The sequence below is a fragment of the Syngnathoides biaculeatus genome, chromosome 13 (genome assembly GCF_019802595.1).
Source record: "Syngnathoides biaculeatus isolate LvHL_M chromosome 13, ASM1980259v1, whole genome shotgun sequence".
NCBI lineage: Eukaryota > Metazoa > Chordata > Actinopteri > Syngnathiformes > Syngnathidae > Syngnathoides > Syngnathoides biaculeatus.
The window spans coordinates 1,243,755-1,271,299 of record NC_084652.1 but is presented as its reverse complement, the minus strand read 5'-3'; the positions used below and the strand labels follow the sequence as shown (position 1 = coordinate 1,271,299).

At 45.4% G+C, this 27,545-nt stretch overlaps 2 protein-coding genes across 6 annotated transcripts; both read left to right on the top strand.

The window, feature by feature from the left end:
• The first annotated feature begins 971 nt into the window (after positions 1-971).
• wrnip1 (WRN helicase interacting protein 1) lies at positions 972-9,149 on the top strand. Of its 3 annotated transcripts, none has more exons than XM_061839277.1 (8): positions 972-1,768; positions 3,339-3,533; positions 4,391-4,632; positions 6,563-6,786; positions 7,508-7,636; positions 7,727-7,806; positions 7,942-8,219; positions 8,970-9,149. In XM_061839277.1, exons 1-8 carry the CDS (start codon positions 1,166-1,168, stop codon positions 8,974-8,976), a joined length of 1,758 nt encoding a protein of 585 aa, XP_061695261.1. In that variant the 5' UTR covers positions 972-1,165; the 3' UTR covers positions 8,977-9,149. The 3 variants fall into 3 exon arrangements, with proteins under 3 accessions (XP_061695261.1, XP_061695259.1, XP_061695260.1); XM_061839275.1 differs by having other exon boundaries at positions 974-1,768; positions 7,481-7,636; XM_061839276.1 differs by having other exon boundaries at positions 974-1,768; positions 7,481-7,636; positions 8,942-9,115.
• A 2,487-nt stretch (positions 9,150-11,636) lies between these two features.
• wnt3a (wingless-type MMTV integration site family, member 3A) lies at positions 11,637-27,187 on the top strand. Of its 3 annotated transcripts, none has more exons than XM_061839279.1 (4): positions 11,637-11,916; positions 18,658-18,899; positions 25,379-25,644; positions 26,236-27,187. In XM_061839279.1, exons 1-4 carry the CDS (start codon positions 11,843-11,845, stop codon positions 26,713-26,715), a joined length of 1,062 nt encoding a protein of 353 aa, XP_061695263.1. In that variant the 5' UTR covers positions 11,637-11,842; the 3' UTR covers positions 26,716-27,187. The 3 variants fall into 3 exon arrangements, with proteins under 3 accessions (XP_061695263.1, XP_061695262.1, XP_061695265.1); XM_061839278.1 differs by lacking the exon at positions 11,637-11,916 and adding an exon at positions 18,111-18,239; XM_061839281.1 differs by lacking the exons at positions 11,637-11,916; positions 18,658-18,899 and adding an exon at positions 23,530-24,183.
• The last annotated feature ends 358 nt before the right edge of the window (positions 27,188-27,545 follow it).

Here is a 27,545-nt window from a genome sequence, read left to right as displayed (position 1 = left end):
CAAAAGAGTGACAGGTGCCACCGAGAAGCGTGTGACAGTTATGACGCACGTGCGTAATCCTGCGTAATCTCCCCTCATTTGGACGAGAAATAAAGTGCCCTTTTATTAAAAAAAAAAAAAAAAGAAAGAAAAAAAAAGCCCTCTTTGGAAACTGCTGAAATGAATATTTTAACAAACCGCTGACGTTGAGAAAGGAAGTCATGCTTGAGGGACAAGTCTCCGTGCGGAAAACTGGAACTGTTGCAAGATAAAAAAAAAAAAAAATCCTCAAAATATATCGTATTATATAGTATTGATGTAAATGCCACACGAGGGATTTTAATGGTGACAATTTTGGTCAAACATTGTGCACATTATTTGCGACGGATGCACGCGCGATATTGACTTTTTATTTTGAAAAGCATACACCGGAAACTTACAACAGTCTTGTCATTTTTAGAAGCAGAAGCGACAAGGATTTTCTGCATTATTCGTCAAATAATAATAATAAGGGACACTTTTTTTGCATGCAGATATAGAAGTGTTACAGATTAGAGCTAAAGTGGACTTTGCAAATTAGCATAATGAACAGTATAAGTAATTATATTATAATGAAAATAATTTTTTTTTAATGTGCATGATGTCCAATGTTCGGAGGTTTGCTGGTCTCTTTTGACAATGTGGAATATTCTTCGGATAACAAATGAAATGTGCATTTTTCTCCCCCTGACCTTTTGTTTGCATGCCATGGAATCAGCTACGGTACAAAGCACAATATTTAATGCGTTTCAATAATGGGAAAATGCAAACTCCCATCGCTTCAAATGTTTTTCATTTCCTCTTTAGGGACAGACACTACACTCTGACTATGCATGCCAAACTTAGAATCGTAAAGTCGATAAAACGTGTGGAATACTTTCAACATTAAATACTGCGGTGTAAGGCTGTCGAACCACCTGTTACTTGAGTATGGAATGTCCCATTACCCCTGAACGTAAAACATGGGTTGTACTTGAAGGGTAAAACGAACACGACAAAAGTTTATTTTTTACCTTAAAATTCCACGCTGTTAAAATATGACACAGAAGGTGAAACAAGTTGTATTTTCATTAAATATATACTGGATATAATTTTAAAATTACGTCTTGATCACGTGACAAGGAGCCGAGGTTTAACGGGCAGCAAGATGGCGAGCGACGGGACACGCACCGCGTCGGACTCGGTGCAGTGTCCAGTTTGTTTTCAAGACTTCAACTGCGACGCTATTAATGAACACCTCGACGTTTGTTTGCTGAAGAGCGACGCCCACAACGGTCGCTTGTCGACGGACTCCGACGCTGGACCCCCGCTGAAGAAGTTTTGTTCCGAAGCAGACCCTAAGCCCCAAAACATGGCGTCCTCTGTCCCGCATGGAGTTTTGTCCATGTTTTACGACAAGAGGAAAAGTTCAGTTCCAAATGACACACATAATACCCCGTTCTCTAACAAACAGCTTGGTGGAGGCGCGGTCAACAAAGGAGTTAAGCGTACTTTTGTGGCCGAGACCGAACCCGGAAGCTCCGGGATGCCGCAAAAGAATGGCGGACAGACTTTGAACGCTACAGGTACTTTGTGCCTACAGACTTTGCTAACGTCAACCAAACCACTGGCGGAGATGCTGAGGCCGAACACGCTGGAGGACTATTTTGGTCAGAGTAAAGTTGTCGGCGAACAAACGCTGCTGCGGTCCCTGCTGGACTGCCAGGAAATACCCTCGCTCATCCTCTGGGGACCACCGGGATGTGGAAAGGTGCTACGGCCGTGACTTTAGCGCCAGTAGGAATCGTGAGCATCAGGTGGCAAAAGTACAGATGTTTATTTTACAAAAAGACAAAAAAGTCTGGTTAGTTGAAGTGAAAGTTCAAGTCCAGACTCTGAAATGAAGGTAAAAATGAATTTCGACTGTAACTAATTTAGTACAATTAAAAAAAAAAAAAACACAAAAAAATACTGTACTTTCCATCTAATGACCTTGCTTATACTATGAAGAAATCAAAAGCACTAAACGGGCTATCACAACAAAATTCCCAAGGTTTAGCCAATTTAGTGAACTGACTGACAGAAAAATGCAAATTGGATTGCAACTGGAACAATTCAATGCGTATTTTCACATTAGCTGGGGAATTTATTAATTCGGATAGTTTTCAGAGCGGCACGAGACAAGTATTCACCAGGAATTATCCTTGGAACCGGTAACGTCGAGCAATTCTCTCGCGTAACACCGTCAATGGGGAATATCTTGGTTCTCTCAATCTGTTGTCACGAATGCCCCCCCCCCTTCACATTCCTCCATCCCTCTTTCCTACCACAAGATCTCAATCAGATGAGCTCAACAGACTGTTGTCATAATAAAAATAAAAAAGCAATAAGCCTGTTTTGACAAAGCAAGGTACAGAAATTATAGATATTTTCCAGGGTCGGAAAAATAAGTCAAAGTACAGTAGCAAAGTATTTTTCCTTTACTTCCTACAAGTGTAAAACAGCATGCTTTTTGTTTGTACAGTAAATGGTTTAAATAATATTTTTGTGGCTCAGATAGCGTCCTCATTTGTATAACGCTGGCTTGAAAACTACTTTTTTTTAACGATATCTCTGCAAAGCCAAGAACAAAATATGTAATTTTTTTTTGACAATTCGAGGAGCGACTTCTATGGAAGTAAATATGTGCCACCAGGATTTGAATTTGAAATGCCACAGGAAGCAGGATTTGAATTTGAAATGTAAAGTGATTTTCAATCATGGTATTTAAGTGTCACTTTTCAATGTTACCAATTTTACTGGCTACAATTCGCTGTCTAAAATTCACGTAATACCTTCGTCACTTGACGTCACATGCTAAGAAAGCGAAACTGGATGTCCGTTTAGTTCTGACCTGAAGTAACCCTGCCTGTTGGCACAGACGGTGAATTTCAGACAGCGAATTGTAGCCACTTGAATTGTTAACATTGAAAAGTTACACTGAAATACAACTATTGAAAATGTGATGACTTTACATTTCAAATTAAAATCCCGATGGCCCATATTTACATCCAACTGTTTCTGGATTACAATCCCATACCCCAATTGTACTCAAAAACAAGTTCCAACTTGTGCGCGGTTGGTCGGATCATAAAAGTTTTGCATTGTCTGTCGTGGCTTTTAATGTCCGAGCCAGCCTCGGTCCAAATGTTATAACCAGGACCAGTGAAAACAGCATTTTAGGCCCGATGTTCAATTCTAACCCTCAGCATCTTCTGAATGGTTTTGCTTTTTCCGTCTGCTGGTTCTCATTGCTGTGCCTGTCCTCCCCTCTTCCCCCAAATGCGTTCCCAACGTCACAGACCACCCTGGCTCACATCATCGCCAGCAACAGCAAGAAGAAGGGCACGGCCCGCTTCGTGAGGCTCTCGGCCACCAGCGCGTCCACGGCCGACGTGCGCGAGGTCATCAAACAGGCGCAGAACGAGCTGCGGCTGTGCAAGCGCCGCACCATCCTCTTCATCGACGAAATCCACCGCTTCAACAAATCCCAACAGGTGCGGTTCGGCGCTGTATCTGGGCCAGAAATACACGCCGCTCTCTGTAGTGTTTGTTGTCTTAGTTAACGACTACAAAGCAACAGAATGCCTCTCTGAGGGTGTCGCGCCAAACTCAACCTTGCGATGGCCCAGTTTGTACGCAGCTACCTAATTAAGTGAAGCTGAACTCTTCTTTTATAAGAGCTCCAAATGTCTCACAAGGCCTGTCGACAGAGGTCTTTTCTTTTGAAAATGGTTTTATTTTGAAACAAGTGCGCTGGAAAAGGTGCACCAGTCCTTTCCTGCCTCTTAACTAGCGGATGCAGCGGAAAAGTGTAAATGTGGCCCTGAGCTACACAAGGTCCAATCAGGGGATGACACTAAATGGCACTTTTTTTACATAAAGAAATATCAACTTTTTACCGTTACTTTGTGTTGAAGGCAGAGAGAATTGAAATGTGTAGTTTTGTGGCCTTATTTGTGTGGTGAGGTTTTGATATTTTCAGTACTTTATATAGAACATTGCAAAGAAAAGGTGGACGGATGTTTTGAGGGAGCACATGAGGACAGTCGGTGTTAGAGAGGAAGATACACGAGATGGAAAAAGATGACGCGCTGTGGCGACCCCTAATGGGACAAGCCAAAAGGAAAAGAAGAAGAAGATACAGAACTTTGCACATGTACAATGCTGTAAAATTAATTTCAATGAAAACATCACAATACAAAGTCTTGCTTTGTGTACATTTAAGTTCAATTGGAAAATAACTTTGACAACCAGTTTTTATGACCGCAATGATGCGAATACTCACCTCAGAGATGGTCACCGTTACGTCCTGATAAGATTTGTTTCCCGTTGTCGTCTTTTGGTATTTCAGGACACGTTCCTTCCCCACGTGGAGTGCGGCACAATCACTCTGATTGGCGCCACCACCGAGAATCCGTCCTTCCAGGTGAACTCCGCTCTGCTGAGCCGCTGCAGAGTGCTCGTCCTCGAGAAGCTCTCGGTCGAGGCGATGGGCTCGATCTTGGACCGGGCGGCGGCGGCGCTGGGGATCGCCGTGCTGGAACGGGATCAAGGCAATCCCGAACGGATGGAGCGCCGATCTGACAGAAACCAGTGAGCGCTTCACGCCGGAGGACGGTCCTGACTGGACAACGCACAACAAATGCAGATTCTTTGCCCCGGGCGCTCTCGTCATCTGTTGCTGGCTCAGCGGGCTCGGTTAGATCATTTATGGGAGGAGAGTAGCGGGAGCCAGCGCAATCCCCTCGGCTCTGGTCCCGTATGATGTGTTGACAGATCAGATTTGCGCACAAGTTGTAGCCCACGAGGCCTATAATGGCCAGCGGCTTCGCTTGGAATGCGATGCTGCACGTCAGTCAGATTTGTTGACCGTATTGTTTGCCGGCCACGGAAAGAACGCAGCAAATCACGCGTGTTCCACATTAAAAGGTTGGACTTGCACCAAGTTAAGGTGGTCCCGAATGTCTAAGTTGAGCCAACTTGAGTCCCCGACACCAGCCTTTCCCAAAATGGCGACCAGAACACTTTCTAATGGCCGTGGTCGTCGGAATGAAATACTCTCACATGCAGTGGTGCCTTGACAGGCGAGCTGAATTTGTTCTGAGATGCTCACAACCAAAAACCATGACGTGATTCAACCCTTCCAGCTCCACGAAAAAAACACCCCACAATTTCTTTTTTTTTAATGAAAAGTAGCACTTATTGTACATTATAAAAACAGAATAACATAATTCAAACAGAATCAGTTTGGGCGGTACGATGAATCAGCTAGAAAGTGTTGGCCTCACAGTTCTGCGGTCCAAGGTTCCATCCCGGCCCCGCCTGTGTGTAGTTTGCATGTTCTCCCGCGCCTGAGTGGGTTTTCTCCGGGCACTCCGGTTTCCTCCCACATCGCAAAAACACGCAACATTAATTGGACACTCTAAATTGCCCCAAGGTGTTATTGTGAGTGCAGCTGTTAGTCTCTGCGATTGGCTGGCAACCGGTTCAAGGTGTACCTCCCCTTCCGCCCGTTAACAGCTGGGATAGGCTCAGGTACTCCCCGTGACCCTTGTGAGGATAAGCGGCTAAGAAGATGAATAGAATCAGTTTGTGGATCATGATTTCATGGTTCAGGGCCATTGTAATTGTGCTCCTGCTGTGCCTGTTGAGGCCACCAGGTGGCAGTACAGTAGACATGCAGACAAAGAATCTTCCAACTAATTCATTGATTAAGCTTCAGTAATAAGTTGTTTTCCGCTGGCGCTAAAGAATGTAGACCTGTAAGTACAGTGAAACGTCGATTTAATTCCGTCTGTCTGTTAATTTGAAGCATGTTTTTCATGGCATTAACAAAATGCAGTGTAGAAGAAAACTATTGTAAATAAGTGTTAGAAAGTTTTAAAGTTGACCTAAATTTGAACGTGCTACAGTGACGGTATTTCTGAGGGTTTCTGTAATGGCGTGCAGCTGATGGGAGGAAGTTGTCGCCGTCGCGAGACGGGGTCGCTTCCATAACCCGCGAAGTTCGTTAACTTCTTTTATCACCTCGGGTACGATTGGATGTCGTAGTGAAAAGCCTGCCAAAGGAGAAAAAAAAAAATGCAAAAATTTCGAGAGGTGAGCGCCAGAGGAAACAACTGCGACTGTCCCAAAAAATACGGGTAGCAGTCTAGTCCTTTTGCCCCAGATCACGACAGCGGGCAATTCTGCAACAAACGGGCTTTGTCCATCGCAAGGGGGCATTTTGAGTTCCAAACTGACATTTTATAAACACATTGAAGGCAGCCCTTGTTGTATTTTGAGGCACATTCTTGTCCACAGGCGACTTCTGAGACTTTTTTTTTTTTTTTTTAACAGTGGCACCCTCAAAGGGGTTTTGTTGTTTCCCGACCAGAAGGATGAGACCCCTTTGGCTCGGACATCAGAGTTCTTGTTTGCGTCATGTGTTTTTGAAGGGAACACTTGTTGTCATACCTGTATCTTTTTAAAAGGAAAGCACACAGAATGATTGTTGAAGTTGCTGCATTGATTTTGTTCTCAGGCCAAGAGTTTACATCGAACAAAAAGCCCTGGACACAATCGCCTACCTGTGCGACGGCGACGCCCGGACCGGGCTCAACAGTCTGCAACTTGCCGTCCAGGCGCAGGCCGGCTCGGCCCGAGCCGGCCCGGCGGGACCAAATGGTTCCTCCGGGGATATTCTCGTGAAGGAAGAACACGTCAAGGAGGGTCTCCAGAGGTCTCATATTCTCTACGACAAAGCCGGTAAGGCGCTCGTCCCTGCGGAACAACTCGCGTCTCGTAGGCCAAATATAGCAAAGCTTGAATATTAATAGCATGTTGTTCCACTCGAAATGGAGCTCGTATTGACAATGTGAAGACAACTTTTCAATGATCTTTTCTTACAAGTCGTGAAGTAGGGATTGCATTTTTGATTAATTCTGTTGAATAGTTGAAGATATTAGGAGAGAAAGATAAAAGCTGTACGTCCTCGGTCATTCAATTTATTTCGAGTCACAATTTTTTTTTTTTTTTTTTAAATACAAGCAGTTGGAAAATCGATTTTAATTGTACTGTTTCGAGTTTGGACCCTCATGGTGACCGTCCACGGTGAACGCCCGCTCAGCATTTGTCCCTTTGGCCTCCCCCAGTTGTCCGCTTACGTAACATTCAGCTGTCCCAAAACACAGAGATTTACTGGTCCCGGTTTTATGGGGTGATGAAAAGCACTCGGCCTGCTTGACAAATTGCCCAGATCAAATTTAAAACCGGGTGGGTCGCTTCTCCTGGCATCATTGCATCAGCCTTAAAGTGTATTGAACAAAATCGAGTATGCAGTGGGAGGGACTGATTGTAGGTTGAAGCAAAATTGGAGTCACAATTTGACGTGTTTGGTGCGGAAATAACCGAAATACTTAACATAGGAGTTAAAATGTAGCAGCGTTTGTGTGACTCAAAGGCGAAGAGCATTTCAACTGCATCTCAGCGTTGCACAAGTCCATGAGAGGCTCCCACGAGAACGCCGCCCTCTACTGGCTGGGCCGCATGCTGGAAGGCGGCGAGGATCCGCTGTACGTGGCCCGTAGGCTGGTCCGCTTCGCCAGCGAGGACGTGGGTACGGGGCACGGACGTTGCACGATATTGACACTTTCAATGAATGCCTTTTTTTTTTTTACTCCTCCCTGGGCTTTGTTTTCACGCTCAGGTCTGGCAGATCCCTTGGCTCTTCCTCAAGCCGTGTCCACTTTCCAGGCCTGTCACTTGATTGGGATGCCTGAATGTGAGGTACGTAGCGGTTAAATATATATAGATATATAGCTCCGGCTCATGGAATTCAATTTCAGAATGCATTTTGTTTTTCAACGCTTTTCGCATTTATCACGATGCACCCGTATATCGTTACGCTTCATTCTTCTGCAGGTGATCTTGGCTCAGTGTGTGGTGTACCTCTCCCGAGCGGCCAAGTCCGTGGACGTGTACAAGGCCTACAAAAACGTAAAGGCCTGTTTGAGGAACCACAAGGGCCCCCTGCCCCCCGTTCCGCTCCACCTGCGCAACGCGCCCACCCGCCTGATGAAGCAGCTCGGCTACGCCGAGGGTTACAAGTACAATCCGGCCTTCAGCGCCCCCGTGGAGCAGCAGTACCTGCCCGACGGTCTCCAGGGTGTCGACTTCTTCACCTGGACGCCGTCGGAATGGTGATGCACCAAGTTACACTTCGGCTTATGTTTGCACATGTCGGTGTAAAAAAAAAAAAAAAAAATTGCATCCATTTTTGTTGTGCTTAGCTGCTGATCTTTACCCAGTTGCTCTTAGAGCTAAATACTTGAACGACTGAAATTTCCTCACAATACATTTGTCATACAGTATTAACAACGCACAGTTCCGATCTTACAAAGTTATGTTGATTGTTGCATTATCTTACAAGTGTAAAGTGTTTCAAAATTAAGCTAAAAATAATTCAGTGTTCTCCAGTATTTTCAAATACATGATTATTGTAATATTATTGTATGGTGCCTCCATTTTTTACAGTTAAATGCCTCCCATACTGATAAAGCCACTTTAAGGTTTTATTTTAAAAAGTTTCCAAAGATTTAAAAAATGTAAGCATTTATCGTAAAGGGAAACCTCATTTCAATCCTCTCATAGAGTTATTCACATCCAGCATACACGAAATACCAAAAGTTAGGGATGTCGGGCTTCTGGGTGAAATTTCCAGACGAATCTAAAATGCAGGATTAACTTTGCAGCCGCCACAATTTTCTGTTCTCGCACAACGTGTGTAACTCTAAAATGTGTTTTCTCAGAATAATTCAGTTTTGAGCCGTGTGTAAAGACACACAAAAAAAAGTTGGTGTCAAGCAACATATAAAGATAATTTGTGATCTGTTTTTTTTTTTTTTTTCCTTCTGTAAAAAAGATTCCGTGTTCTGACTTGCGCGATCCAGGGGATGAAAGAGGCCATACGGCTAAAGAGGGGTTGCTCCAGCCTCGTCCGACCACGGATGTGCCATCTCTGCCTTGACAGTTCAGGGGACCCCCGGAATTACCCTACAACACGACAGGCGATATCACAGCCCAGCATTTTTTTTTTTGTATCACGTAACACCCCCATTAAAACTTAACATGGCAGGCTGACTTGCATCCACCATTGTTGTTTTGGCTGAGCTGCCCCACCTTCCATTTTGACTGCAGATGCTGTGGCCCACCACCGGGAGGGGGGCCAGCTGTAGTTTAGCAGCACCGGCACCACCAGCTTGGGGAAGAAAAAAACAAAACAAATTAGAATCAGAACATTTTTAACATATTTATGCAGCTGCTGTCTTAAATGGGTCAAGTTTTAACCTTACCCGCAAGCCTCAGTTGTCGTTTCACTCGAGGTGGACGATCATTTTTTCCACCCGAGTTGACTGGGTCCCTCATCCGAGCTCATGTCGTGTTCACCCAGAACCCCATATTTACATATTAAAAAAAGAGAGAGACTAACAAGTTTTTTCTTAATATGACATAATCTGAACAACAATTTATCTATCCATCTTCTTTGATGCTTATCCTCACGAGGGGTGCTGGAGCCTATCCCAGCTGTCAACGGGCAGGAGGCGGGTGAGGTACACCCTGAACTGGTTACCAGCCAATCGCAGGGAACTGGAGACAAACAGCCACACACATAACATGGAAACTAATTTATGTTTTTAAATGAGTTTTTTTTTTTAATCCCTTGCATTTGAGCAAGGGATGTGCAGACTTTTTATATCCAATGTGCACACAGATCTCTATTTTTAAAAAAGTAAAATAAAAAAAGGCGCGTATGTGATGCGGCGTGTGGGAGTCAAAACCCAATTTGGAGCGATGGTGGGGTACAAGGACTCCAGCGAAAGCTCCCTGGGGCAGCTGCACGGCCGCCCTTCAACGCCGTCGACCCCGCCCCGGTTCTGTGTGTCCGGAGGGTGGTTGAGAACTCCAAAACCCGACACCTCAAAAAAGGCACCGCAAGTCACAGGTTAGGATTTCGACTTTGTTTTCAAGAGTTAAAAATGTGTTAAAAACTTACCAGTGGTGGCAAACAGGAGATTTTACGTTTTTATTTGAATAAATTAGTAGTAATAAAACTTCACTTTTGATGCTTGAGCTTACAAGACTACTGTATTTTAATATCAGTCATGGTGGTGGTAATTTTTTTTCTAAATTTTTATTATTTTTAATTGTTACTTGGTATAATGAACATTTTAAGAGCCACCGTCTTTTTTTGTAATTTGGGCAGAAGCCAAAGAACGGAGAAAGAATTGGAAGCGGTCCGGATTCGAGCACAGAACCTCAGAACTGTCAGGCAAGGAAAACACACGTGCCTACGCGCTGAGCACGCCAACTGACAAGGTCCGCCAGGTGGCGCTCACATCTTTTACTGACCGCCGCCAAGGACGTAGACCCTGTTTGGGGAAACCGCAACCAAACTGATCAATATTAATAACTACAAATATTTCAAGAATCAAATGAGCGCTATGACAAAGTCAAATTATGTTTATAGCATTGTAATATCACAGATGAACCATTGCGAGCTATTTGTCAAACATTTTAGTGTCGCTCATCTCCTATTCAAATCATAAGCACTAATTCGACGAGTGATGAAATGAAAGTAGGTTTCATATTTGTGGCAGAGTTGACCGCTTCGATGTGCTGACCTCTGCTGGCCTAAGCGTGCAAAAGGACACACAAATCCATTCCCTGCTGTAAAAATGTTGGATATCATTTTTTTTTTTCCATACATGATTGACTTTGGTAAATTAGTTTACTTGGGAGTGCCGTGCATGATTAAAGAACGATATATACAAAAATGATAATAAAATGGAAAATGTTCAGTTTTGCCCTTGATACAGACCCATGTGCAACATTATAGTTGAACATTTTGCAGGAATTTCACCGATCGAAAATCTTTTCAAAAGCAAAGCACATTTATGACGTCATAAAGTGACGCAAGGTGCTTGCAACTGTCAGCTGCTTCACTTTGCACTGCATTCATATGAAGATATTTGAAATTCTTCCTTATTTTCGCAACCTACGACTTTCATTTACTGACTTACTACATTAAGATTTAAAAATAAAATCAATTTATTAAGCCTGAAAGGTGTGGGGAGGGGGTTCAATCGTGTTGAAGGCACTGCCACCAAGAGGGGAAGGGGGGGGGGGGGACGTCAATAATGGTCCGGAGCAATTCACACATATTTATTTCTGCATTTTAGAAGCTTCAAGCCAGGGAGTGAAATCCGGACAGGTTGTTATAGCTACGCAATCCGCGGGGTTCCGATGTCTATTTAAAAGCCCCTCGGACCCTCCCCTCCCCCCCCCCTTTTTAAAACTACATTATATATCACACGCACTGCAATTCTCGTTGAGCTGCAAAAAAAAAAAAAAAAAAAAAAAAAGAAAGATCTTCAAAATTGGCTCTTCGGGCGAGCGAGCCCGGGAACGTATCATCACACTTCGCCCTTTGGCAATTCCTCATGATTGAATCCTAAAAAAAAAAAAGGAGGAAAAGAAAAAAAGAAGCAGCTAGGAAGCTTTTTCACTTTTTTTTTTTTTTTAATATATGACTGTCAGCTTCTGCCACGGAGTGATCGCTACACGCGAGTTGATTGGCGCAAAGAGATAAAGATCCCGTCATCATCATCATCATCGTCGGCGTCGTCGTCGTCATCATCGCCGCCACAGTTCGTTTTGTTGTTGTTGTTTTTCTGTTGTTTTTTTTTTTTGTGAGGGGGGGGATTCCGCGTCTGCAGCAACAGGCTAATTCACGCTGGACAGGTTGGAGCGCCCTTTTTTAAGGATGATATTCGCTGGATGTTTCCTCTTGCTGCTCTGCGGGCTCACGCGTGTCATGGCAAGTTATCCCATCTGGTGGTAAGTCATTTTTTGGACCCAAATACTCACTTAAAGTTTGGGTGCTGATTGTTTTAAAAAATGGTACATTTATTCAATATATGTATTTTTAATATATTGGATTTAAGTTCTTGCAGGTGGGTCTCATTTTGGGGATTTTTTGTGTAATTTTTAGTTTCTGGCAGAACGTTTTTATTTTTTCTTGTATTGTTTTATTATTATTATCTTCTGCAGTAGGCTTTCATTTGGGGTGGGTATTTTTGTTTATATATTTTTTTTTTTTCAAAAGGGATTTGTGTTGTTCAGGTGTTTAGTTCTTTTTTAGGGGGAGTACATTATCACATAGGAAATTAAAAAAAAAAAAAACTTATTTAGACAGCATGCATGAGAAACATCTGCTAGGCAGGTTTTGGTTATTTAGTTTTTTTAGGGGGGTGTCCAATGAGCCCTTTTCCTACTGAGAGTGCAGCAGGTGCAGAAGTTTGTGTCCATGTGTTTGGTCGTCCACATTTGGGATGCTTGAGCGTCCTGATGCCGCCGTCGAAACTTGTAGGGACGCTTTTGATGAGCACATTTTGTAAATTTGTTGACCCGAGTTAACATCGTGAAGACATATCCGTATCGGTCAATTTTCACGTCTGGAATTATGTTGTTGGTTTGTTACGGCGCATTGCATCAGTCGAAGAGGCGTTTGCAATGTTTTCTACTTCATGAGTAGGGAAGTTGTCGTTTCATAGACAAACGGCGATTTTGACAAGCTGCGTGGATCGATGCGGCCCAGGGCAGAAAGTGAAGCCCTGGGAGGTGTCGGGTCTTTTTTTTTTTCCTTCACTTTCTGTCCAAAATATTTGTTCATTTGTCTGAATATAACCGACAAGAACCTTTAAAGTAAAGCCTCTTTTCAGTTTCGATAAAGTCTGCAGATGAGAAATATGACAGTAAGGGAATTTATGCTTAGTATTATGAGATTTTGTCAGTAAAATCTTTGGGGCTTTCCATAAAAGCCCGTGTGAGGCTTTATTTGGGTCTATCGCACATCCAAATTGCCTTTGGTTTCCTCGTCAGAATCAACGTCGTCATGAAAATGTTGCAGCATAATAAAAATGTGTTCATCTTATTATTATCATATACTATAGTAATGACGACGATAAGTCACCTAAGAGCTGCTTCCTTCATTTTATACAATTTCTTTTTGTAATCATATTGAACGTTTTGCATGTATCCCATAAATTGCTGTCCACACCGTCATTATGGACTAACGTCCATAGGCAGAAATTTTGTCTTCACTCAAGTGGAGAAATATTTACGGTGTTATGAATCATAGTTTTCATCGTATTATGCCTGTCGTTGAACGTTGTCAAGATGAACCTGTCCACTCTGTGATAAAAGAACATCAGTAGTCATAACAAAAAATCTTTTTCAGAAATGGGAAATGCAAATCATTCGTCGAAAAGTACGGAGTTAGCTTTCTAACGGAATCACGTTGCAAAGTGAAAGGCCGACATGTGCTCGGATGCTAATGTTAGCATACAAAAAAATGTCCACCTTTTCAGCAGGCTAGCATATTTTGCTGATTGCATATCATGTACATTGTCCGCTTTCACAAAACAAAACCTAAAAAACTTTGGGAGTTTGCCAAATATGCATTTCTAACAGCATAATATCTACTGAATATAATAAAAATGAACTTTGATGGAAACTCAACTTGGTGCGACATCCGGAATTCATCGTACATTACAATTTCCAGCGTGTTTTATAACCTCAAATGAGTTTTTCTAATGTTGTCGAGTGCGATAACGTCTGTGCGTCACCCGCAGCGAGCGTAGACTTTATGGAACATCACAAACAAAAGCTGAATTATTTTGGTTATGATTCAATATTTGCACATGGTTGGATATTGGGTGTATCTTCCTGTAACGGTTCCCCTGCTGCTTACATTGATGAGACACTCATGATTGTGCTCAGCTGGGAGGAAATCCTGACATAACATTTTGGGCCTTAGATGGAAAAAATGCTGACCCACATCAGGACCATTGCTCCTGGTCTACCCCCCCCCCCCCCTCTCCACACATAAAAAAAAAAAGGAAAAAGAATGAATCCATCCATGTATTATCACCTGATATGGGCAATGTTTTTGAAGGTTGTCAGCGTGTCAGATAGTTTGTGGCAAATCAAGCACACAATGAACGGTTTTCCATTGTGTCATCATAGCAGCAGCAAATTCCAAAGGAGCTCTTGAGCTGGTTCGGTTTTGGAGGGTGCATCGAGTTTGATTCCAAGAAGGGACGACGAGCAAACACAACCGTTTGCGACACGACGGCAACCAGCGCAAAACATTCACTCTTTGGCAGAATCGTTTTAGTTTTCTTTGAAGGTCTTGTTTTTTTTTTTTTTTTTGTGGCGACTGATCCCGAGTCAAATAATCGCCAAGCGCCTGCTTGGCGTTCAGCCGAGCGAGGCCGCCGCGTCGCTCTCCGGCCTGGGTGCCGCTAAGACGCGGCGTCTCCTCTCAACCTGCCATGACATAGCCTGGCACCCCCACCCCCCACCCCACTCAAAAAAAAAGTCAGCCACCAACCCCTTCCCCCTCCGAGTCCACCCCACCTTTAGAAGATAAATACCTGGAGGTGAAAGCTCGCCGCACATTCCTTTTCCCAAACATATTCTCTTGATGTCAAAGTCGGCTCCAAGGGCCCCGGGGCCCACGAGTAAAGTGGTAATTCTGGAGCGCCCTGCTTGGGCTTGCTGAAATATGCATTAAACCTGCGCTGGATTCGCTTATATGAGATGGAGGGGGGGGGGGGTGCAAGTGTGTCTCCAGACAAATAATTGGATACAACGCGTGTTTGGATTAAGTGTTTATTTGCAAGCACTTCTTCCGATACTGACCACTGGTTTCCTCACAACTTGTGAGCAGCAATAGAAGCCCCTCGCTAAGGTTTGTTCCAACGATTTTTTGCTTCAAGGATACCGAAAGTCCACTAAATAATGGTCTAACTGTTTGGGCGGGAATCCTTGGTGACCTGACCTTCGACCCTTATCATCCCAACTTAGTAGAAACAGTTTGAGGACTATTTTTCCGACCAACGTCTAGAAGAACATCAAAAATCTTTACGATGAACTAGAACAAGTGGGACGGTGGATCAGCTGGTAAAGTGTTGGCCTCACAGTTCTGAGGTCCCGGGTTCAATCCCGGACCCGCCTGTGTGGAGTTTGCATGTCCTCCCCGTGCCTGCGTGGGTTTTCTCCGGACACTCCGGTTTCCTCCCACATCCCAAAAAACACGCAACATCAATTGGACACACTAAATTGCCCCTGAGTCACTGATGGTGGTACGGGCAGCGTGGGATCGATTCCCGCTCAGTGCTGGTGTTGATATCTGTCCTGCAACCTTTTGGCGACCAGTTCAGGGTATAGTCCGCCTTTCGCCCGAAGCGAGTTGGGATACGCTCCAGCTTTCCTGCAACCCTTGTGAGGATAAACGGCTTGGATAATGACATTTCATGACAAATTGCCCCTAGGTGGGATCGTGAGTGCGGCTGTTTGCTTCCATGTGCCCTGCGATTGGCTTGTCAACCAGTCCTGTCCGTTGGCTGCTGGGTTAAGGCTCCAGCACTCTCCACAACCCTCGTGAGGGTAAGCACCAAAGAAAATGGATGGATGGAACTAGAACATAAATGGCGATCGACGCCATCTTCTTTGAAGTCCAACTTCAGTGACCGCTGAACTGACAAATTTGGATGAATGAGCAAGCGTTGAACACGAGAGTCTTGCAGAAACTCTGCAAACCTTCCGTAGTTACTTCCGGTTTTGTAACGTGCATGTGGTCTCCCAATACTTTTGTCCCGTGTGGAGGCTCCTGGAGAAATGAAGCAACTCGAGAGAAGTTCTTGTCGCACTAACGTCTCAATCAAATTCCCAAATACCCAAATATGACCTTGTGAATGCAGTCCGGGAAGGCTGAATACGACGGGGGGGTCAGGATTTATTAACGTAATGACAAGTACCGCGAAACGTCAGGGGCGTCTTTTTTTTTTTTTTTTTTCCCTCTGGGAGGCAGCAGAAGTGGAGGAGGTTCAGGATGTAAGTGACAAGCAGCTCTTTAAAAATGCGAGCCTGCGGCACTTGTTTTCACCTCCCCTGCAGTATCGCGGCGATGAGCCTGTGATGAATCGGTCAACGGGGGCTTCCTTTGCATTTGCACTCTTTTGTTGTGCGCGTGAGAGGCAGCGAAGCTAAAGTCTGCCGCGCTCTGGGATGCGGACTCGGGGTTTCTGCCGGGAGTGGCGGCTGTTTTGAGGAGGCGAGTGTATGGACTGACAAGGGGCCCAAAGAGAGGTCAATACGTGATAGCGTCCCGCTTGTTTACTAGCGGATGCTGCAGACGACCGTGACTTCCTCCTGGGCCGTTTTCAACTCGCCCGCTTTTTCTGTGATTTACTGTAGCGGTTTAGACTGTAAAAATGAGGCGAGAAATTCTGCCAGAACCACTGTGACAAATAGCTCTGACATCTGCTTGCGGGCCCGCTGGACCGTAATTCACTCACAATATCGAAACGTGATCTTGAAATTCCAATTTCAAGCTGCAATTGATGTCATTCTGGCCATCTGAATCCTTAGTGGAGGTATTCAAGGTCATCATTTTTGGAGCCCATGAGCAAGGGGTCTTTGGGCTTCCCACTGTTATGTTTTGTTTTTTTTTACACAGGAAGCAGCCTCAAGCTTGTGTCAGGACTTTTGCTAATCTAGTCATTAGTCTCTAGACAAAAGGTCAACACACATCGAGCAGCCACACACTTTTACACCTGCTCGGGTTCTACCTTTGCGTGGATGCTCCACAAGCTGCTATCATTTGGCGGGATCATAAGATTAGTGACATCTTTGGTAGTCAGCTGACGTGGAGCGCAAACCTGCCAAAAAATCACTTTGCAGCCAACCTGCAGGGCATTTGCCAAAGATAATAGTGGGAGAAGCTCTTTAAACGATGTATCTCTGTTGCGACTTGTGTCGAGCATTCTGCACATTGATCTTGGTGAATTGAATAATCGGGTCAACAGTTCAAGTAGTTGTAGAAAACGGTAATCCAAATAGATAGAATGGCATCTGCCTTAAATAATGGACATCCAAATTCTTGGATTTCTGACAACTGAAAAGACTTGGTCGAAGATGTTAACTCGGTATAGAGTTCCGTCAAGGCTGAATCATGATTCTCGATAGTAATCCGTTCCTTTGAACAGCAGAAAAAAAGTAGAGCGTTTTAAGTTTTAAAAAGCATTTCAACAGACATGAAAAACTGTCAGTTTTGTTCCAATCCAGTCCTAAAAGCTAATTGGGAGGCTGAATGATGATTTGAGATAATGATCGATTCTTGTTGCCGGCAGAAGACGGTCGACCACCTTCGTTTCAAAATTCTGATCTTCTTCCTTTTCTTTCGGTTTGTCCCGTTAAGGGTCGCCACGGCGTGTCATCTTTTTCTATCTAGGCCTATCTCGTGCACCTTCGTCTCTCACACCCACTGCCTGTCCTCATGTCCTCCCTCACAACATCCATCAACCTTTTCTTTGGTCTTCGTCTCGCTCTTTTGCCTGGCAGCTCCATCCTCTGCACCCTTCTACCAGTATGAGTATATTCTCTCGCCTCTGGACATGTCCAAACCATCGAAGTCTGGTCTCTCGAACCTCGTCTGCAAAACATCCAACTTTGGCTGTCCCTCTAATGAGCTAGTTTCTAATCCTATCCAACCTGTTCACTCCGAGCGAGAACCTCAGCATCTTCATTTCTGCCACCTCCAGTTCTGCTTCCTGTTGTTTCTTCAGTGCCGCCGTCTCTAATCCGTCCATCTTGGCCGGCCTCACCACTGTTTTATAAACTTTGCCCTTCAACCTGGCAGAGACGCTTCTGTCGCATCCAACACCAGACGCCTTCCGCCAACTGTTCCACCCCGCTAGGACACGTTTAAAAATCCTGATAAGTGTCGTAAATGTGATCAGACACAAGCGACAGCCAAAAATGTTCAACTCGAGTCTTGTAGGTGGTAACACGCTTTACACAACAAGACAGAAAATTAGCGTGTTCACAACGACGCATTTCCCCATCCCAAATATGCACCGAATTGTCATGGCTTCTTCCCTGACACGTGCCACACCCCTCCACAAAGTTTCAAAGCTGGTGAGAAATAAATGCTGACAAAAAAAAACAAAAACTCCTGTCTGGCTGGCGCTTTGCACTTGGCAAGAAGTAATGAAGATAGCTAGCGAGGGAAGGCGAATAATAGCAAGGATGTCACGAGTGAACCAAGTTTGCACTTGTTTTGATTCTCAAAGGAAAACAAGAAAGCCGCAGAGGTGGGGGAATTGGGTCGTGTGTGTGTGTGTGTGTATGTGTGTGTTTTAGCCTTGATACGCTCTCTGAAGTTTCGACCTAGCGTTTGCACTCTTATTAGCCTAAGCTGGAGGCCTCTTAAGTGTGCGGACAGCTAATAACAAGGTGTAGCTCTCCTGGTTGTCAGCTTAAGGTCTATGAAGACATGGAGATGCATGGTGGACTTTCATCCCAGACAGAAGCGCTGCGGTCCCAGGCCTGCAATTTTCATGCTCGTAAAGGCCAGGTGGCTGCAAGGATGGGAGGACACCTAGCATGCTAGCATCTGATAGATTTGCAATCACACACCCACGGACATTAAATTATTCTTTACTTGAACAGGCCCCAAATGTTGAACTTTTTGGGTGGTAAAATTAAAACGATGACTTTCTCTGCATCTAGGTCACTAGCAGTGGGCCACCAGTACTCGTCACTGAGCACGCAACCCATTCTCTGCAGCAGCATTCCAGGGCTGGTGCCCAAGCAGCTACGTTTCTGCCGGAACTACGTGGAAATCATGCCCAGCGTGGCAGAAGGGGTGAAGATCGGTATTCAGGAGTGCCAGCACCAGTTCAGAGGGCGGCGCTGGAACTGCACCACCGTCAACGACAATCTGGCCATTTTCGGACCAGTGTTGGACAAAGGTAATTCTGTTTCGTTTGTTCCAAGCCAAACCTGCCAACGTAAGTGACACCCTGTAGCACTTTGACTAATGTACAGAAAATTATTTTCTCTGACTCTTTGTGGCCTCTCAACAGACCGTTTGACAAGTGTTGCATGTGATTTTCATTACACATTCTCAAACCACCCTGAGGAGAGAGGGGGGCGGGGGGGGAGGAACCTGCTCTTCACGCATGCATCAGCAATTATGCTCATTCAAATCCTTATTTACATAGACCGAAGACAACGCCACGCCTGAAAACACGCATACGATCAAACTACGTTCAGTCTTGTTGGCGTTTTCTTTCCGAGGGAATCCCCAGTGATTGTTCTGATGTTGATCCTCCGAAGCGCCGTTTACAAGACTTCAAACTGAATTGTGGAAACATCATTGTCTGATGCGTTGACTTATAGTGAGAATGAATTGGAACTTCCTGACAAATGTCAAGTCACCCCAAAAAAATAAAATAAAAATCAGAACAAAACAAATCCATGTAGTACTATTTTAGCGTACAACTGTATTTACCCCTCAACGAAATCGTCACCTGATTGTGGTCGAGCGGTCTGTGTGTCCCAATGATACTAGGAGCTAAATTATCTGGGGCTTCACACCCCTGGTAAGGTCACCCATCACAAAGAGGTCCTTAGTGAGGTACTGGACCTAGCACAGCTGTAAGACTCCCATCATGAAAAATACAAATTGATAGAGGTTTCCCTTGTCCGGACACGAGTCACTGGGGCACCCTTCTGGAGCCAGGCCTGGAGGTGGGGCTCGAAGTTGAGCACATGATAGCCAGGCCTGCACCCATGGGGACCGGCCGCACACAGGCTGAAAGGGTAACATGGGCCCTTCCCATGTGCTCACCGTCTGTGAGAGGGGCCATCGGGGTCAGGAGAAGTGCGAGCTGGGTGGTGGTAAAAACGCAGGAACCTTGGCGATCGATTCCCGAGCTACAGAAGGTGGCTCTCTGCCAGGGAAAGAACTCAATGCCGTGGATGAAATCTTGCCCCAAGCGGAGGAGTTCGATATCTTGGGATATTGTTCACGAGTGAGGGAAGTATGGAACGAGAGATCGACAGGCAGACCAGTACAGGGTCTGCAGCAATGCGGACTTTGTATCGGTCCGTTGTTGTGAAGGAGCTAAACCGAAAGGTGAAGCTCTTAATTGACCGATCAATCTATATTCCTACCCTCATGTATGGTCACGAGCTGTTGGTCGTGGGCCAAGGAATGCCTCGGAATCCCCCCAGAAAAGCCGGATGAAGTGGCTTGGGGTAAGGATTTCTGGGCGTCTCTGCTAAAACTACTGCCCCCATGGCCTGACCTTGGGTAAGTGGTAGAAAATGGATGGATGGATGGATGGATGGATGGATGAACTTTATTTAGTGGAATAGAACCTTTTCCAAAAGTATTTCCCATATTTTTAATACTAAAGCGATGCTTGTTTGGGAAGAAATGTACGCTCGGCTCCAGAAATATTTGGACATGAATACAATCGTCCTCTTTTTGCCTCTAAAATTTTTCTTCATTTTTGTCAGTTGAATCTTTACGTGTTGAAAATGGATGGCTCTCTTTGACGGTGCGGTGTTGATGACTTCGCGAATGTCATTATGTGGGTTTACTGAAAAGTGCTGTTCGGTGCTGTGAGGCTGAAAATATGCAACGGTGTTCCGGTTCTGAACTTATCACCCAACTCCCGAAGTTTTACTGCGGTGAGAGAGACCGGCCGCTTTAATCGCTCAACCCGTTAACACTCAATGAACTCTTGAGCCTGTAATAAGGAGGCTTGAGGATGAGTAGGAGGTGAGAGGGATTCTCCATCTGAGCTCCTTTTGTGGAACAAAATGCCACCGCATCGCCCCCTGTTGCTCCCCCACTTCCCGAGCCCAAATTGCTGGGGCGCTGAGTGTTAAAGGGGGAGGCAGCGACTGGGCTTCAGTAGATCATTTTGATTGGATTAAGGTCAGTGAAGCCCTTAATAATGTGAGAGGTCAAAGTGACTGGATTAAGTGCCTTTGTCAGAGGCCAAGAAGAATGACTCGGGAGCTCCCGGGCCTTTGATAGGGCTTAGTAGAAGTGGACTTCCATTTCATTGGATTTGATTGATGTTGGTGTTTGTCTGTGCAGCCGGGCCATTGTCCTCACTGGTGTCTGTTTGTCTGCAATTCAGACTGTAGTGTGTCCGTTTCCTCCCGCTCCTTTTGGGCCAAAGGGGAGCGAGCGTCTTTATAGCGCTCACTTGCTTCACGGAACGGCCCTCGTAATCCTCACCTTCACTATGCCGAGGCTGCTAATATCGGGCAACATTTGGGCTGAGTGACTTCCTTTGGTGACCAAACGCGGAACGACTTCATACGGATCGTCTTCCCTCGGTTTGGCGCTCAGTCCGCACCTCGAATCGCCAACCGTGCCCGAGGGCTGGGTCTGCGTCAGCGCTCATTAATTTGCATGAAGTAAAGTGTCAAAACATGCACCGCAGGAATCTGCTCGTGATGAAAGGTAAAAGATAGCCGTGCAGGTGTTCGTCGGCGCAACGAGACGATCCTGGAGCTGTTTTCGGAATTCCTGGTATTTACACAACTTGCACTCTGGGACAGAATTACAGAGGCTCTCCAAAAACCAAATGAGGCTTCCGTGGTAATTTTGCAACCATAGGGGTGCACCATCAGTCCTTAGCTCAAACCATTACGAGTTTGAGGTGGAAACTCCATTGCCGCGACGTGTAAGCAGAGGATGAACTGAAATTTTGTGTTCCCTTCTCAACCAGACCAGGGTAAGGTCGGCGGACACGGGTTGCGACCTGTGACCCGAGGATGGGAAAGTGTAAGTATTTAGGATGAGCTAAGAGGTCTGCGCTTTTCACGAAAACGTATGTCTCACCATGCTGGGGGAGGGAAGCTAGCGCACCGGTATATCATTAACTCTGGGTAAGAAAGAAAGAAGGGGTGTGGCAAATGGAGTTGATGGGGGGACCTTAGCCCCGCTCCCCGCTGGGCTCAGCTCGGAGCACAATATCTTTGCAACCATGAGATTAAGCAGGAGAAAAAGTGCTTTTCCCCATTCACACGCCCTTTAGATTGTTTTATTAAACCATTTGAATAGGGATTTCCCCGTCTGCCGACAAGCAGGGTCCAGCCAATGCATAGTTCTCTGTTGCTATGACTTAACTTGGTCCCCACTAATCACCGGCCAGGGCAAATTTCATATAAAATATCTGGAGCTATTGTGGGGCTAACGCAGCGTGACAGTGGAGGCACAATAGGGGATTCAACCCCCCAGCAGGTCGTAGGGACCACTTGGCCTGCCTGCGTTTGGCAAAGTTTGGCGGGGAAGCGCTGTCAGGGGATGCGGAGTGTCATGAAATTGCTCTTAAAACCAAGCAGTGGAACTAATGCGAGAGCAGGTGAAATAAATGTTATTGTCGGTGTAATTGGCCCCAAAGGTCAACCCCATGTCGTTCACCCGAATATCTTTACGAGGCTCGTGAAGCCCGCCTCTCACTGCTTTTTTTTTTTTTTCTTTTTCCCCTTTTACTTGTAAACACTTGATGAGATTTTGGAAGCCGAGGCCACTTGGTTTTCCAATAACGCGAGGCGTTACATAAAATACAGTGATCACCAAGAATTTCATCCTTTGTCTCGGGTTAACATCTCAACGTTCACCGCCAGGGCCCGTTTAATTGGTTCCCGGGTCTACTCCTTTGCTCATTTTGTCCCGAGATAATCCTCTTTTCCTTGCCCCGTTCATCCCTAACCTCAATTATCCTCTGAAGCGTCAAAGCGAAGCTGCCAAAGGAGTTCATCAGGGTTCTATGTTAGAGCCACACTTTGTACCCCAGACATATCGAAGCGTAAGACTAACTAAATGATCATCTTGTATCTCCTCTTTGGGATTATTTTAACAATTCTACTCTTAGCAGTTCTCCTTCATCCACTGCGTACCCAGTAGCTAAGCAACCAGTTGACGCGTATCGCCTACAATGAAATTAGACTTCTGCTTCAGACCACGCCTCCCCATTCACATTTGTTTTGAACACGGGCGACAGCGGGGAATAAATGAGCCGAGCGCCATAATTTCAGTTTCATAAACCCAGTCCTAAAGACTTTGAATCGTGAATGTAGTTTTGAGCGGATGATTACATACATAAAAGTTTCATCTCAGAGTTGGATTCACACAAAATTCACTAACTTGGGTTTCTAAATGAATCTAAATTAATTATGATTTGTACGCGCATGTTCTCTCTGTGCCTGCGTGGGTTTTCTCCGCCCACATCCCAAAAACATGCAACAATAATCGGACACTCTCAATTGCCCCGAGGTGTGATTGTGAGTGTGGCTGTTTGTCTCGATGTGCCCTGCGATTGGCTGGCGACCAGTTCAGGGTGCGCCCCGCCTCCTGCCCGTTGACAGCTGGGATACAATCCAGCAATCTCTGTGACCCTCGTGAGGATAAGCGGCAAAGAAAATTGATGGATGGGTGTAAAATATCAATGCAATGCCTTGATAAGACATCAAAGCTTTGAAGAAACAAGTCTTTTATGAACACAGACAATTAATCCTTTATCTATTTTTAGTCACATATCCTCATTCATGTCTGCTTACAGAATTATGAACAATTTTTTTTTTTTTTGTGGTGGTGTTTTAAAGAATGATTTAGTGTTAAAATGTTACGGGAATACCAGATACACAGCAGAATCATGCATCAAAGGTTTTGTGTTTTTTTTTTTCTTTTTTTTTGTATTTTGTTTTATTAAAACTGCAAAACCCCAACAGTTAATTTGATCAACACAGACGCCTTCCGCGCTCATAAAACGGTCAGCCTGTACTTTTTGACGGTTACGGTTCTGTTACATTTATGGCAGTGCGGCGACTGAGTATACAGTAGCAGTGTGGAGTGGGCGGTGGAGCACGACAGTGGGCCTTTTCTCTTGCGTCATTGTTGTCTAATGCCCTTTAGTCCTTAAACTGGTTGGAACCTGCTGTAAGGGAGGAGCTCCTCCTGCCTTTAGCTTTGTACTTGTCCCTTTCCTTCTGCTTCTTTACTCTTGATCTTCAACAGGAACTTTTTTTTTTTTTTAAGGACATAGCCCAAGATGTGATTTAACTCACGTAACAATTGCAATCGCTTTCGCTCGGCCATGCGGACGCCAGTCGCTATCACGTGTGAGGCCATTTCCTACCCTTTCAGGAGCTTAATTGAGTCTCTTAATGATAGGGCCTGTCAGCCTCGTGTCTTCCTGTCACGATGCCTGATGAGTCATCAGTTAAGTATGTCAGCCGAGAGACAAAGGCCCTCGCTGGCCTTATTCGCAGACATGACGGTTGATGTCTGGGATGAGCGAAGCCCCACACCGGCACCTTTTGTGGATGCTACCTAACCGCATGTGGTCGACACCGGTGATGACCTTTGAGATGGAAGTTCGCCGCCTGAGCGTGTTACAAGGGGTCTCGTGAGCGCGTGTTTGCCTGTGATCTCATGCAAAACGGGATTATCCAGCAGGTTCTGGCCTACTTTCTCCACCAGTTAACGCATACATTATAGTAATATCCCCAAGAAGAGGGTGATTAGATTACGTATCATGTTTGACATGGATCTGCATTAACATTTGAAGTGGTGAGGTCTGAAATAATTTGCGGTTAGGGTGTGAGTTGAAGTTACTGGTAGATGCTAGAGTTACGTTAGTTAGAGGTTGGGTTTCATTTTGGTTGGGGTTAGGGATGTGGTTAGGCGGTAGAGCTGGGGTTCGTTTTTAGTCTTAAGGTTAGGAAATATTCAGCAACAGTAGCACTCAGATTCAAGAAATACATTCTGAAATTAATGTAAATCTTAAAAACAACCCACTTATGTGAATTTGTGCCAGCGTTTTGCAGCGTGCCTGTCGGGTTAGCGTTTTCAGCACACAAGTTTGGTCAGGTTAGGTTGGTAGGGCTGGGTTAGTGGGTGGGGTTCGCTTTGGCGTGGGCGGTGTTTAGGGTTAGGGTTGGGTAGGTTAAGGGTTTGGGTAATTATTGGAGTTGGGGATTAGTTTTATAAAATGGGATTCTGATTCATGCCCTTCTCTTTTTGAAATTAAATTGAAACTTAAATCTTTTGAAAAGTGGGCGTTTATCTGAATCATTTTAAAGAATTTAATCTGTTACTTTAATTGTGCAGGGCTAGGGTTAGGGTTGAGGTCATGTTTGGAATGTGGTTACCGGTAGGGTAAAGGTTAGTGTTGGGGGGGTTAAAATTTTTTCAAGGTGGAGTGTAGAGTCAAACTTAGATTGGTGATTCTGGTTGGGATCAGAAGTTAGGGTTTGGTTTGTTGTGCATAAGATAGTGCTTGGCTTAGTGTTGGGTTTGGGTTCATACTTCAAGAATGAAAGGGGCGATCAACTTCACATCGTCTTTCATGAAAACATCGTGTTGTTTTGATTGTTTTGAATGCTTTTCATCAAGTGCATGGCGTCTTTCTCCTTCCAGCCACCCGAGAGTCAGCGTTCGTCCACGCCATCGCCTCGGCCGGCGTGGCCTTTGCGGTGACGCGGGCCTGCGCCGACGGCTCCGCCACCATCTGTGGCTGCGACACGCGTCACAAAGGGCCCCCCGGCGAGGGCTGGAAGTGGGGCGGCTGCAGCGAAGATGTGGATTTCGGTGGTATGGTGTCCCGGGAGTTCGCCGACGCGAGGGAGAACCGTCCTGACGCGCGCTCGGCCATGAATCGCCATAACAACGAAGCGGGACGGATGGTGAGCTCACCTGTGTTATTCTTGCGCACGTTGCTATGGTGAAGTTGTCGTTTTTTTTTTTAAGTGGTGAGCAGCGATATTGGTAAATGTGCCTTGAGAGGGGACTTCCACCTCCTGAACATTAAATTGATCATACTCCAAAGAGATGCTGATTGACAAACAGTATTGTGGGCCAGTTGGCCCAATTTTTTAAAAATCATATTGGTTGCAAAAATAGTCCCATTTCGAATTGACTTTGGTAACTCCAATGTAACTAAAATGTTGGACAAGAAAGTAGTTTCCAATGCACTTCAAGCCATTTATTGAACTGGCCATTTTCCTGATGTCACTCATTAGGCCACGCCCCTTAAAGGGTTAGTAATTACACTATCTACAACAATAAAAGTAATTATTTACATTCCATTTTATGGTGACTTATAAATACGAAACCAAAGTAAAAAAAATGTGGGGGGGCACCTAGAAAGGATTAATAACATTTTCTGTTTTTTTGATCGTAAAAAACTGATTGGTTAAGTGATCGATAACTGAGTTGCAAGCTTGGCGACGGGCCCGCCCACTAACAAAGAAACCTCTTCCTTATTTCCTCCTCAGTCTCTAAACGACAACATTTTTCTGAAGTGTAAGTGCCACGGGCTGTCGGGCAGCTGCGAGGTGAAGACGTGCTGGTGGTCTCAGCCGGACTTCAGGGTCATCGGTGACTACATGAAGGACAAGTACGATAGCGCCTCGGAGATGGTGGTGGAGAAGCACAAGGAGTCGCGCGGCTGGGTGGAGACCCTGCGGCCCAGGTACAACTACTTCAAGCCCCCCACCGAGCGCGACCTGGTGTACTACGAGGGCTCGCCCAACTTCTGCGACCCCAACGCCGAGACGGGCTCGTTCGGCACCCGCGACCGCATCTGCAACCTGACGTCGCACGGCATCGACGGCTGCGACCTGCTTTGCTGCGGTCGCGGGCACAACACCCGGACGGAGAGGCGCAAAGAGAAGTGCCACTGCATTTTCCACTGGTGCTGCTACGTCAGCTGTCAGGAGTGCGTCAAGGTCTACGATGTGCACACCTGCAAATAACACCCGCTTCTCCGTCTTGAAGCTTCAGACTTTGGACCGGACCCGCCGTCCGTCCGTGGGGTCCGGTGCCGGGACCTGACGAGCTGTTCTCGGAGGCCTGAGGAGTCGGCCCCCATCTTCCGGAAGGCTTCTCGAGGAGAATGTCATGAGCTGTCGTGATGCTGTTGATGACAACCAGTTTTTCATGGTGACCCGCAAATGACCGTTTGGTAAATGTCAAACACCACATTGGTGTTTTTATTTTATTATTTTTTAATGTTGTCTTTGTCTTTTGTGTAGTTTAACTGAGAAGATTACTACTTGGCGGTACAGCGAATGAGCGGTTAGCACCTCGGCCTCGCAGTTCTGATGTTCGGGGCTTTTTTATTCTTTGCGTGGGTTTTCTCTGTGTACTCTGGCTCCCTGCCAGATTCTGCCAACATACATTTTAGGTTTATTAAAGACTCGGAATTGTCCGTAGGCGAAAATTTGAGTATGCTTGTTTGTCTCCACAAGCCTTGTGATTCGCCGGCAACCAGTTCAGCACACCCAAGACCCTTTTGATAGTACGACTTCAAATCGACGAGCCTTGTGCACGAATCCGTCTGTAGTGCGTGTGTCACTACCCTTGTGATTATGTGGAATCAAGTGCTACTTCTAATCAAGATATATATAAGTATGTATAGCGGGATACACAAATGCTGCTTTTGACTATCTCAACTGATTTTTCAAATCTGAGAGACCCAAAACCACCAGCAAGAATGTGTTCCGATTTAGTGTGGTGCAGTTTTCCAACCTGTTTTGAGGAAAGCCACATATTTTGCATTAGAAGAATCTCACGGCGCTCCACC